Below are 15,014 nucleotides of genomic sequence, written 5' to 3'. Positions count from 1 at the left end.
GCTATTCCATATTGAATTTAAGGATTGGATTGTTGTAATATAATCTTATCAAGATCATACACTCATAACACTTGATATTTGAACACAATAACCCATAAAAAGTAATATGTGATAGAATAATTGTCCATCAAATTATCACATGGATAAAAAAATTGGCACACAATTGCTTATAAATGCCTTGTCTTTATATGGGAGATTAATGGTAAGTGTTATTTGGCTGCAACATGCATCTAGATATGGGGTAATTTAATTTAGTGTTATTTTTTTATCGAGTTATTATTACTTTGGGACGTTTTGTCATTCGATTATTTGGACATGGTTATTTTGTTGTGAGTTATTGTGGTTGTGTTATTTTGTCTTGTAATAATTACACTTCTATATTGTTTAGGACAATATAAGGTTATATAGTATATTCATTATACACTTTATAAATCATACATCATACACCATTTAATCATTAACAAACCAAACAACTATTGAAAGTACTAATTATTTTCAAATAGTAGTTTTGAATGTATGAAACCCACCTTTTTTTATTAATTTTCCATCCATTATCTTATATTTAAGGAGCATCATGTTAGAATATGATATGGTTAATATTCAAATGCCTATAACACTTATACATTGTTAGGTAATTCAAGGTTATAAAACCTTATTGTTATTATACACTATTGGTGTAGTTAAATGTTCTTATTTACACTTAAATCAAGTTAGTTAGGATAATGCACCACATAGTAGTTTTCATATGAGATATTTAGGATTTTTTAACCTTTATTTGCGCATGGTGTAGGTGGAATTTCACTTTAGGTAGTGATAGTTGTTATTGCATTTCCACTTTATGTATTGTCTCCACCTTTAGTGCCCTTATCACATTATCATTGTTCACATGTTGCACTTCATTGCATAATGAAGGATGATCCACCTTGTGGGTGATTTCTTATTTACTCATTATAATAGTCTCTTATTGCCTTGCCTATATAAGAAGATACTTCCACATTGTAAATTATTCAAGTTGAATCATATCAGTTGAATTTAGTTAATTCATTATTGGTTGATTCAATTAATCACATTGGCGAGAATGTAGCCCTCCCCCCACAACCCCCCCCCCCCTTCTCTCTCTCTCTCTCTCTCTCTCTCTCTCTCTCTCTCTCTCTCTCTGCATTAGGCTATATATCTTGGGATATTTCCTTATACACATTTTTACACTGAACCAATGAAAACGTCTTACATACACTTTATAAATCATACATCATACACCATTTAATCATTTAAAAACTAACAAAATATCTAAGTATTGATTTTTCACAAAGATTATAAATTTGGTGTTAAAACCTAAAGACTCATAATTGTACTTCGCCCAACCCCATTAAATTGTCATTCTTGAGTGTTATGCCACTACTCCTTTTTTTATTATAGGAGAAAATAACCTAACCAAAACAATTTGCTCAAAATAACTCAAAAACAAAACATCCTAGGATAAAATAACCCAAAAACAAAACATCCTAGGGTAAAATAGCCCAACAGAAAAAGAAAAAGAAAAAGACCCTACATTAAATCACCCCATATCCAAATGCATGTTGCAACCAAATAACACTTAACATGAAATGCATGCAAAGACAAGACATAAATCAACAATTGTGTGCCCAGCTTTCAATCCATGTGGTATTTTAATTTACAACTATTTTTTTGTTGGGTTGTTATTACTACATATTATTTTGTCATTGGGATACTAATACCCCATTTTATTTTGTCATTGGGTTATGAATACCCTAGGCTATTTTTCATTGGGTTATTTTGGATTGGTTATTGTGTTTAAATACCCCTTTTATTATTTTTTTGGAAGCCATCTTAGTAATAGCTTGTGGGTCCATTTGTTATGTTTTACTATTAAACATAATTATTGGAGTGATTTTAAACATAGAATAAATAAAATTATTCAAGATCATTTCAATATTAGTAAAATAATTTAGTACATCTCCAACATCCATATTCCATCATTGAGTTGGAAAGTAAGTGCACATATTTTTATATTTAGTTTCTTGAATACAAGAGGTCTCAGTGTATCATTCCCAAACAATTCGATTCACCTAAATTCATCATACTTTATTATTCACACTATTTTAACTAACATCATATTGATAATTATTCCCTTTCAAAAATATCTTTAAAAATATTAAGAAACTTGTAAAAATAAAATTATATTGATTTTTAACATTATAATTATAATCATTTAGAGAAATAATTGGATTGTATAAGCATTGACATTTATGTGCTTCAAATAGGTGGATTACAAAATGATGTCCAATTGTAAGTCTAAATTAGAACTCACCCTTCAACTTCATTTTCACGAGTAGGGGACTATAGTTTTACAAGGTCACTAAGGGGCTAAACTTGGATTATGTGCACAAGAATTTAAACTTTCAAAGACACTAAGGAGTTGAACTTAGATTAATTGTGTCTCCAAGAATTTGAACCTTGGTAGATAATGTAATAAAAATACATAACAATCATAAGTAGGGTGATTGGGTTTGTCAAAATCGTCTAGGAATTAAACCTAAAAAATGTGTGTAAAAAAACATAGCATTATACTTACCAATTGAACTCAACCAATTCAATAACAAATTTCCAATTATAATTAGAGTTTAATTGATATTCATAATGAATCTAAATCAATAAAAAAGCCGATAAAATATTAGATCTTCATTATTAAAGATGTGTGAAGAAAGCCATAAAGAAAATCTTCACCATCAATCCCCACACAACCTCCACTTTGCATTGTGGGATACCCTTTACCCCAAACATAGACAACCCATAAAGCATGAGAGCTTGCATGAAAAAAGAACACTACACGCACTGAAAGGTAAATGAAAAGTGTATATTTTAACCATGACGTGTAAGTTTACATGTAAACTAGAAATCATCCTTCGACTTCATTGTCATGGATATGAGAATCTAGTTTGGAAAAGTCACCATAGGTTTGAACATTGATTAACTGGTTTCCCAAGGATTTGAACTTAGGTGGATGATATAATAAAAAACATACCCTCATCATAAGGAGGGAGATCTAGTTTTCCAAAATCGTCGAGGGATTCAACCTAGACTAATTGTGTCTCCAAGAATTTGAACAATGGTGGACAATATTGTCAAGAAAAACACCATTAACCTCACCAATTATACTCAACCAATTAAATGACAACTTTTCTATTATAACTATAATTTGATCAATATCTGTACAATTAATCAAAATCGACTAAAATAATAAAGAAGAAATAGTTATTTTTATAAACGTGAAAAACCTATAAACATCAAGTTTTACTATCAAAATGACAACTTTTCATTTTAGTTCTATTTTGATCAATATTTACAATTGCTCAAAATCAATCTTAAAATAAATAAAAAGATTAGATCTTCAGTGCTAGAGATGTGTAGAAAGTTCCATAAACATCAAGCTTTACTATAAATAATTATAATTTATTTTTTCGTAATGTAACTATAAATTTTTAATGAAAGCAATTAGGTTCACAGGTATCAACATCTATACATCCTTCAAATGGGTTGATAATGATGTGATATGTAAGGGTACATCTCAACTAGAAACCATACTTCAACTACATAATAAAATCATTGCAGGAAGGAACCTAAACTAATTGTATTTCCAAGAATTTGAACCTTGTTGGAAGATATTATCAAGAAATATAATATTATCCTTTCAACTCATACTTAAACGATTAATTATACACAACTTTTCAATTATAAATATAATTTGATCAAATATTTATAATTAATGAAAACCAATCACAAAGTTATTAAAGAGTACATCTTCGAAAAACAAACATAAACATCAAGCTTTACCATCAAAGCGACAACTTTTCCAATTATTAAATTATAATTCGTCCAATATTTCTAATTGATCAACACCAATCATAAGGTTGCTAAAATATTAGACCCTCATCATTATAGACATGTTAACAAACCCATGAATATCAAGTTTCACTATCAATTTGGACACAACCTCCACCTTGCATTGTGGGATACACTCAACCCCCAAGGCACACAAACCATAAAACATGAAAGTGTGTATGATAAGAAAACATTATACCTACTAGAAGGTTGGGAAAATTCTATATTATAATCATGACATGTAAGTGTACATTTAGAATATAAGCAACCCTTTTACTACATTGGTATGATTACGAGAATCTAGTTTAACAAAGTCACCAAGGAGTTGAACTTAAATATGTTTGCAAGAGTTTGAACTTTGGTGGGTAACAAAGTAAAATAGCATACCATTGTCATAAGTAGGGGGATCTAGTTTGTCAAATTCATCTAAGAGGTTGAACCTAAACAATTGCGTCTCCAAGAATTTGAACCATAGTGAATGATATTGTCAAGAAGCATACTGTTATTCCCACTAATTATGCTTAAACATTAAAATGATAACTTTTCAATTATAATTATACTTTGATCAATATTTATAATTAATAAAAATCAACTCCAAAATTATTTAAAAATAAAATAGATCTCCATTTTTATAGATGTGTGAAAAACCCATAAACATAAAGCTTTACTATCATAATGACAACTTTTCATTGCAATTATAACTTGATCAATATTTATAATTACTCAAAATTAATAAAAGATTGTATCTTCATTGTTATAGATGTGTTGAAAAACCCATAAACATTAAGCTTTACTAAAACTAATTTAATATTTTTAAAAAAATAATATAATTATAAAATTTTAATAAACAATTATATTCATAGACATCGACATCTATGTCCTTAAAATAGGTGAATTATGACATGACATGTAAGTGTACATCTCAACTAGAAGTCATCCCTCAACTACATAACACGTAAGAAAACACATACCTTTATTATAAGTAGGGTGATCCAGTTTGTCAAAATCATCGAGGGATATGAACCTAAACTAAATTTGTCTTAGCTTGAGAAACATACCATTATCCTTACCACTTGTACTCAACCAAATAATTGTACTCAACTTTTAAATTACAATTATAATTAGACCAATAATTATCATTAATCAAAATCAACCAAAAAGTGATAAGAAACTAAATCGTCATTATTATGGATATATGAAAAATCACATAAACAAAATGTCAACTTTTTAATAATAAATATAATTTGCCCAATATTTATAATTAATAGAAATTCAATCATATAACTAATAAAAGATCATACCTTCTTTATCATAGATGTTTGAAAATGCAAATAAACATCAAGCTTCATGCTATGAATTCCTACACAACCTCCACCTTGCATTATGGGACACCCTTTACCCCAAAGCTACACAACCCATAAAACATAAATAGTTTGTATAACAAATATTGTACGTACCAGAAGCTAAATGAAAATTCTAGATTTTAACCATGACCATGTAAATTTACATTTAAACTAGAAGTCATCCTTCAACTATATTGTCTTGAGTAGGGGAAGCTCGTTTGGCAAGGTCACTAAGGGGTTGAACTTAGATTCACTACATCTCCAAGAATTTGAACTTTGGTGAATAGTGTAATAAAAACAAATACCATTGCCATAAATAGGGGGATCTAACTTTTGTAAAATCATCTAAACTAGAAGTCATCCTTCGACTATATTGTCTTGAGTAGGGGAAGCTAGTTTGGCAAGGTCACTAAGGGGTTGAACTTAGATTCACTACATCTCCAAGAATTTGAACTTTGGTGAATAGTGTAATAAAAACAAATACCATTGCCATAAATAGGGGGATCTAGTTTGTAAAATCATCTACATGTTGAACCTAAACTAAATTTGTGTTAAATTTCTTGAACTTTGATAAATGACATAGTCAAGAAACATACCATTATCCTTCTGAGTTGTACTCAACCATTTCAATAACAAATTTTCAAATATAATTATAGTTGATCAATATTTATAATCAATCAAAATCAATTGAAAAGCTAATAAAAGATTATACCTTCATTATTATAGACAAGTGAAAAAAAAACCCATAAACATCAAACTTCACTCTCAATTTCCACACAACTTCCACTTGCATTCTGGGACATCCTATTACCCCAAAGCTACACAACCCACAAAAGGGACAGTTTGTATTACAAGAAAACACTATACCTACCAAATGGTTAAGGCAAATTCTATATTTTAACCATGATGTGCAAGTGCACATCTTGACTAGAAGTCATCCTTCAACTACATTGTCATGAGTAAACAAATCCCATTTGCGAAAGTTACTAAGGGGAACTTTGGTGGATAACACAATTAACAAAACATACTATTTTCATAAATAGGGGATCTAATTTGTCAAAATAATCTATGAAGTGAACCTAAATTAATAGTGTCTGAATATTTGAACCTTGACAATGGATATTGTTAAGAAACATACCATTATCCTCACCAATTATACTCAACCAACAAAATGACAACATTTCAATTATGTGTATTGGCAATTAATCAAAAATAAATTGTAAAACTAATAATAATAGAAGTTTAGATCTTCATTAGTGTAGACATGCTAAAAATTCATAGACATCAAATCTTCCTATCACTCCAACAACTTTTAAATTAATTAATTAAAAAATTAGACCTTCATTAAGGTGTTAAAAAAATCCATTAACATCGAACTTCACTATCAATTCCTACTCCACACCACCTCCACCTTGCATTGTGGGGCACCCTTTACCCCAAAGGTACACAACCCACAAAACATGAGGGTTTGTGTGACAAGAAAGCACTATACCTACCAGATGGTTAAGCCAAATTCTAGATTTTATTCATGGGACCATAAGGCAAGAACAGAAGCCTCTCCATGGGACCACGCCCTGAAGTAAAAGACAAAGGTGAGAAAACAAAACCGGCCAAAAGTTTTGCGGCGATAATTCCGGCAAGGCGTAGACAGCATGTACCTATCTGGGCGTCCCGGTCTGTTGGGCTCCCGACAAAACTGGGGCCTACATTTACCCACCTCTAGTTAAGTTGACCCACCTCTAGTTAAGCTGCTAGTTACAATCTAACACCAGTCCATTCTGTTACTCTTCATTAAACAACAAATTTGCCAAAACCGCTCAACCAAAATCCGTCCCTTAGCAACAAGCGGTTTCGAGATCACTAAAGGCGGTTTGGCGTTTTCAAGGCTGTACACAACCAAAATGATTTTATAGGAACTAGAAATGTTAACGGCTTCGCATTATACTCATTTAAAACTAGATGAGAATTTTGAATTTAGCAAAGAATTCAAGGGTGAATTTTGGCTGTGCCACGAGTTTTGCTGCTGCCGTTGCGCCCAAAAATACAAGCTGATGAGAATCGCTCGCATTTCCGAGAAATTTGGAGGCGATGGAATATTTGAAGTATTAAAGAAGAATTTGAAGCATTTGTAATGGGGGAGAGTTGACGAGGAGGAGATATTTCTGGTTGCAAGCATGAAGTTCATGAAGCTTGGATCGAAGCCGGACACCTTTTACACTGAAGATGGTGTCAGGTACGAGGAAATGACTTTGGATGTTTTGAGTTTTGAAGAAGAGTGAGTAGTGATGGTAGGCTTGTGTTGTTATTTATCAGCTGGTGTTGTTGAATTTGTGGAAGTGTTTCTGTATGTATTTAAGTTCGCTGCTTGAGAAAATCTTTGTGTTTTCGAAATGTTGATGCGGGATGACGATAGTACGAGTTTGCCGGGCGAGTGAAGAGATCTGAAGCATTTTAGGTTTCTATTTAACGGTGATGTTGTTGTATTTGTGGAAAATTTTTAAGTATTTATGTTAACGGCGGCATCAGAATTGATTTGGCTGTGTTTGTTTTTGAGGCGCACCACATGCTTGAACTCAAATAGTATTTTTTGAGATATACGGATTGCTGCATTTCCGAAAATACGAGGAAATGATAATTATTAACATGCACCGTGCGTTTGGACAAATTTTGAGGTGATTCGTTGCCGTATTTGTATTCTCAAGTTTTCTAATGTAGGACATGTAGTTTAGGCGTTTTCAAACGCAATTCCTTTTTCGTTGTCTAATAATTCTGACAACTTTCTAAAGGTTGGTTGTTTCTCATAAAAAAGATTTAGGCGCGGCGATTCTTTAATTGCGATGGATGCAATTGCGGTTGCGCTAGTTTTTTTGTTTATGCAGAAATATTTTCTGTCCTTTAGCACGCTGAGACGCCAACGTTAGACACAAAATAAGGGTGGTTCATGCAGATTGATATGATCTGAAACAGGAAAAGTTAAATTTATATAAACGTCGTATAGAATCTTATTTTTCCATTTTCTTCAGTACGTTTAAATTATCTGTTCGAAATAATCCTTCCCTTTCTGAGGTATCTTCCGAGTGCTAGGACTCGTACAATTTGGTAGATCCAGGATATCTTTGTAGCCTCTTTATATTAGTGGAGTAAGTTAAGAAAGGGCTTTACCGTAGCTGCTTTCAGGACTTAGTTTTTCTTGCGGCTGATTGTTCACTCCTCCGTGTCAGGATTCAGACCTTCCTGATCCATAAAAGATAAAAAAACCGATCAACTAATAGTCGAGCGCTGCCTCCCGCCGTACCAAAAACAAAGATCTAGGTTGCATTCGAGATAACTTTGCCATGACGGAGATTTACTTCGGCAGCAACAAAAAAGGATTCATTTGAAAGATGGCGTCTTTAATGACTCATCGAAGAAATGCAGATATAATCTAAAACATTGGAAGTGAAGCACAAAAGGAAAACCATCTTAGAAGGGGTCTCACTGCAGGATCCAATAAAGCTGAAATGTCCAAAAGAGTCTCTTTTTGGATTCTTACCTACTCACAAGTGGACGTCTATTGAATTGTATCAACGTGGCCACAAGCTGTTTAGCTATTTATTATAACTTATAGTTGCAGGTCATGATTGTTTTGGGAATCCCATCTCCTGTACATAATGCTTTTAGCATTATCTTTTTCTCGCAGTGCGCGTTCTTATGGCAACGTTCTTTGTTAGGCACGTTTATCAGTGAAGAAATATGCAATCATGAGGGAAATGAAATCAAACTCAAGAGTATGGAGCATTGGGGAGATATTCAGCACTTAGTTTGGCAAACCGCTGCTGTCACTTTGTACGGATAAAATTATGTCGCAGCATTATATAGGTAACAACTCCTAACTTTGTCTATTTAATGTTCCATCAACAAATAGTTACGATGCAAATATGCAGGTCAAGAAGTTTCCATATGTTATTATTATTATATGGAAGGAATGAAAAGTATAATTGAAAGAATATAGAGCATAAGAGCCTAATTCTAAATCACGTTTGCGAACTTTGTCAGTTGCTCGTTCATGAGGAAACTTATCCGCTAACATTGATAACACCAGAACTGCTCGTCAGCAGATTTAGGAACTGTTGCCCAAATTAAAATGATCAAGTGCGTAAGCTACAATTTGTTTTTGGGATAATAATTGCTGGTGCAGATGATAGGCAAGAATTCTGGTACCATATGACAGAGCAATACTGTGCTTTGGAATATTTTATCATTGCTGGTACAGTTACTATTTAAGAGTTGCTGGTTAAATAAGTACTATATTTTGATGTTAATGTCTCCATAGTTGCCACATCTCCTATGGTAACTACTACCGAAGGTACGGTTTTAATGATACAATTGTTTTAGACTGTTGCCACTTGAACACAATTTTCTCATAAATGGACTCGAAGTCATGCTGGAGAACTAGAGTCAGTTTGATACCAATAACCACAGTGCGACCATTCTTTTGGTAGTTTCTTTCTGAAAGATCGAAAGAGTATACCAAAAGGAGGCACGAACAATATTGTTGTAGTAGTAGCCTTGAAGCCGCAACCACCAAGATCACTTGCATAGAAAAGAACAATATTTCATTTGTTAGGTCAAATTCTTGGATTCTCTTCAACAACCATCTGGGGACGCCTCACCAGACTTACGGGAGTCATTTTAATTGAGAGAGAAATTATTTTAGTTACCATGGTCTAAACATTAATTCATCATGTTGTCAGTTTTTCTCTTGGGATGGAGAACATAAGGATCGTAGAAGGGTCCAATTATTCTCATTCCAATTCGGCACAAAATTCAACGTTAAATGATTCATCTACTGATAGTGTGGATAGAAAAGCTACAAAATCATCCTTGGAACTCAAAACTTTCCTGCTCTTTTTCAGATGAGAACAATTTCATGGACATAATACCAAGAAGATATGCATCCATAACCCACATCAGCTCTATTTAATGGGATTCAGGAGGTTCAGGACTACAGTCGCCTATTTAACTGTTTGTTTAGCGTATTTTTGGCATCTATTCTCTTTGTCACCCATCTTGCTTTTACATAATTTTAAGTGAATCTCTTACTTGAACCTTCTATTTCCTAGTTCCTACTTCAACCTCTCTAAGAAAAACACCATTTTCCTACTTTTTACTTGTTGGGAAGAAAGGTTAAGTACTACATAACTTTGCAGTCGGAAATTAAGTGTTGCTTGTTCATGGAAAAACATTCAATTAAGTGTACTTAATTGTGGAATACCATTAATAGATTTAGGAATGGAAATCAGCGATGGAAGAATACATCAAACTTCATGAGAACACACAATATTTATGTAGGAAACCCTTGTGTGATAAAAACTTCTTCAGGAAGAGATTCAGTTAATTTCTTCATGCAAGATTGCAATGCAGTACACTTCCTGCACTCCTTTGTCTGCAATCTAACAACACTTGTGCACCCGTGAACACTCAATGAAAACAATTCAACAAAAGCTTATCTAGGAAGGCATATTTGGCATATCTTACCACTATCCCAAGTTTTATTCTATAAAGATATAAGGCTCTTGTAGAAACCAAAGCTACACATTTTCCCTCCTTTTTAAGCACCCAACTCGGGGAAGTTAAGGGCAGGTCTCCATGAGCAACCTCAGCTTATTTTAGCTAGCAGCCATTGCTCAACTTTTTGAGCATCAATTTGTGTAGCTGGCAGCCCCATGAATTTTAAACATTGTTGCTTATTTTAAAGAAGTCGTCTAAAATGGCATTCTTAAATGAAATTCTTAATAATAATTGTTACTAAAAACTTTTGTAGAGAAAAATGAAGGAAAATAAAAGGAGAGAAAAATGAAGGAAAATAAAAGGAGAGAAAAATTTGTGCAGCCACATATCAATTTTCTCAATAATAAGCAGTTGCTGCTTATTTTCGGCCCTCCCCGCTCCGCTATGTGTTTATTTCAAAGCTTATTTAGGAGTAGCTGCTCATTAAAAATAGGGGAAAATTCAAATATATCATTTCCTAGTAACTTAATATTTGCATGGCCGGCTGCTTAAATTTAAGTGGAAATTGTACATAAGCAGCTGCATGGGGACATGGGGTAAGAGTTGGTGACTTTATAACAAAAATAGCAAAACACAAAGAGCAGAAAGTACAAAACACAAAATACAGAAGCTACCCTGGAAAACCCTCCAACTTGAGAGAAAGAATCTGCAGATGCTTAACAATTAGAACATAGAATGCTCTCAACCATAGTTGAAAATCTTGTTCTCTGCCACTAATTGGTGAGGCCAAAAAACAAAAAAAGATCTCGACAAATATTGGAGAGATGCATCTAAAGATGACTTAAATTTAATTAGAAATGCATTTTTTTTTGCCAAATTCAATAAGGAGATGCATCTAATGAATCAGTAAATGAGTAAACAAACCAAACAAACTGATCTAGATATATATAAATGCAGTATGTAACAAAATCGCATCCTCATGGCTGACACTCATAGTCAAAGATTCTGAACTCTGAAGCAAACTAGAAGGATAAGAAAATACAAATGTCAAGCACAGTATGAAACTAGTCTACATCTCCCTATTCCCTTTCCCAGTAGCTTTAGTAAAAACTATGGGAGTGGGAGGGGGTCTGGCCCTAGCAGTCCATTGTGGATATTGCAGTGGTTCTGGTTGTGACTTGATATCCATCTTGAATGTAGCTAGTGTTGGCACTGGCAATGATCATTGCATCGAAACTGTGGTGTATATATATATATATATATATATATATATATTTCCATTTGAGATCATAACTCAGTTCCATGTGATGATCAATATAAATCGATCCTTATTTGTTTAAACAATATCGATCTGCAAGTTATAATACTCAAGCCGTGATTGAATGGACACTAATACAGCTGTGGATTGGTGATTAACATTTTTTATGTATAAACAACTATTGAAAAGATATGGCGGTGAATGGTCATGTCTCCATTCAGAGACATGCCCATTCACTCCCATTGCCTTCTTTGATATATATATACACAATCAGCCCGATCTTGCTAGGCATTGAAATCAATAAATGCCAAAGCATATTGAAGGAATATAAGCATCATAATTTGGAGCCTATTTCTATTGTATCACTGTAGTAAAAATACAAAGATTCTGAAGTAAATCAGATCCATTGCAATTGAAGTTTGAACCTGCAAATAGAATAGTCATCAGTCAGTAATATACTGAAATTTAGACATATTTGTAAATCTGATATAAACTTAGTAAAACTTTACATGGTATCGGAGCCTTGTTAAGGAAAGATCATATTAAGATTGAGACATCAGATTTACACTTTGAATTACAATCACATATTATTCTTTTAAAATGTCACATGATAAGATTTGAAGACTGTCTTGCAAATGCTGATAACTTTGCATCATGGAAACTCTGAATAGTAATATTGCTAAAAGAGAACAAATTAGAATCTTTTGTGAAAGAAGAAAAGGAAGAACCAAAAGATGATCCAAAGAAAACTCAATGGATTGAAAACAATGAGAAGGCCATGAAAATGATAGTAGATGCAGTTCAAGATCATATAGTACCTATAGCAGCGAAACATGAAACAACATACCTCATGTTTAAAGCCCTCAAAAATGCATTTGTAGTAAATAAAATTGGCAGAAGACTTGCCCTTAAGAGACAAAAGAATCATATAAGCATGAATAAAGGAGAATCGCTAATGCATTTTTCATGGGAATCATAGATTAAGAGATCAATTGTCATCAGTTGGATACGAAATTGACAGTCAAGAGCTATCCCTAATAGCATTAGGAGGTCTACCAAATTCATGGGAACCATTTGTACATGGGATAAGTGCGAGATTTAAATTTCCAAAATTGGATTGATTAAGATTTGATTATCTTCAAGAGGAGTCGAGACAAATGACTAAAGGAAAAAAAAAAAGCCTATAGATGAAGACATTCATGTTATTAACACCAACTCTCATAAGAAGGGCAAGAACATCAAAAGAAAAAGGATTTTTCATGGAAAGGGATCATCCAAACAAAAGAAAGACCCATCTAAAATCCAGTGCTTCAGATGTGATCAATATGGGCATTATGCATTAAATTGCCCTGATCGATCAAAACTTCAAGCCTCATTTGCCAAAATTGATAAGCCAAATATAGATCAAGATCCTAAGAAGTTTGCCTTCTACTCAGCATTGTCTAGTCAAATGTCAAACAAATCCAACACTTGGATAATTGATAGTGGATCTTCAAGGCACATCATAGGATACCGAGAGAATCTAGAGAGCATGCAAGTAGAAACAGATGAAAAAGTTACAATCAGGGATGATTCTGTACATTCCATGAAGGGATTGGGACTCGCACTATCAAATTGAAATCAAGAAACTCTATTTAACTCTTTGGAATACTATACATACCAGGTATTAAAAGAAACTTAATATCTATATCAGCCCTTGAAGATGATGGATATACAGTTACATTTATGGAAGGTAAAGTACTAGCATGGGCAAAGAATTCAACTATAAAGAGGGCTCAAACTATAGGTATGAGACAAGGATGTTATATGAACTTTGCACTAAATCAAACCAAGCTCTTATTTATGAGACCTCAGATTCAAATGAAATTTGGCATCAAAGATTAGGCCATATCAACTTTCGTGCCCTAACCTCTATGAGAAAATTAGTAACTGGACTACCTAAATTAAGTCAATCTCATAATGTGTCTTGTAAAGGTTGTACCTTGGGGAAAAACATCAAAAGTTCATTTCCTAATAGTTTGAGTAAAACTAAAGATGTGTTAGAATTAGTACACTTTGACCTATCTGGACCCATGTCAATAGCATCCTTAGGAGGATTTTTGTAATATGTAATCTTTGTCTATGACTTCTCTAGGGAGACATGGATATACTTCCTTAAGTGCAAGGAATCAGAAGAGATGTTTAGAAAGCTTAAAGAATTCAAAGCTCTCACTGAAACTCCTCAGGAAAGAAAATTAAAATTCTAAGAATAGATAATGGAAGAGAATACACTTCTGAAATATTTAAAGAATTTTGTACAAATGCTAGGATTAAGACGGAGTTCACAGTTCCCTATAACCCTCAATAGAAAGGGGTTGCTTAGAGGAAAAATAGGACTATTGTAGAAGCTTCTATGGCCATGATATATGATCAAAACTTGAGTATGTCATTTTGGACTGAAGCATTTAATACAGTTATATACATTCAGAACAGATGCCCTCACTCACATTTGGACAAGAAAACTCCTGAAGAAGCCTTTTCATGTGTAAAACTAGACATTAGCCATTTGAGGATATTTGGCTGCCCTGTTTACATCTATGTACCTAAAGAGAAAAGGAAAAAATTAGAACCTACTAGAAGGAAAGGAATCCTTATTGGTTATAGTGAAACTGCAAAGGGTTATAGAGTATGCATACCTGGATAAAAACAATTAGAACTCAGTAGAGATGTTATATTTGAAGAAGACATTGCTTTGAAAAGGGCAAACGATTCAAATGAAATAGAGATTTATGACACGCTTGAAATTATAGAAGGGGTTCTTGCTCTTGAGATTCAAAGGGAGTACCCAAAAGAGATTACAAGTGAATATGAGACTCCTCCCGAGATTCAAGAAGAGAATCTTGAAACTAATTCTAAGAGGCCACTTTGGGCAAGGAAGATAATAGAGGAAGGAGATCAATTTGCCGCACCTAAAGGGACATTTAGAGAAAGAAAAAGACCTCACAAATTAACATCTAATGCTTTAATGTGTCAGATTCTTGACT

At 33.2% G+C, this 15,014-nt stretch overlaps 1 protein-coding gene across 4 annotated transcripts in view; it reads left to right on the top strand.

The window, feature by feature from the left end:
* Nucleotides 1-7,076: 7,076 nt before the first annotated feature.
* Nucleotides 7,077-15,014, top strand: part of LOC149576126 (BTB/POZ domain-containing protein At1g67900-like) — a 106,948-nt gene continuing 99,010 nt past the window's right edge. For 2 of the 4 annotated variants that reach the window (XM_089816392.1, XM_089816388.1), the window contains exon 1: nt 7,077-7,476. In XM_089816392.1, the coding sequence (XP_089672518.1) occupies nt 7,418-7,476 (59 nt within the window). In that variant the 5' untranslated portion in view covers nt 7,077-7,417. The remainder of the gene's footprint in view (nt 7,477-15,014) is intronic. The other 2 variants (XM_089816400.1, XM_089816396.1) reach the window with 1 other exon arrangement.

The sequence above is a fragment of the Cupressus sempervirens genome, chromosome 1, assembly GCF_028749045.1.
Source record: "Cupressus sempervirens isolate cs-2001-9-10 chromosome 1, ASM2874904v1, whole genome shotgun sequence".
NCBI lineage: Eukaryota > Viridiplantae > Streptophyta > Pinopsida > Cupressales > Cupressaceae > Cupressus > Cupressus sempervirens.
This window is presented reverse-complemented; position numbering and strand designations above follow the sequence as displayed.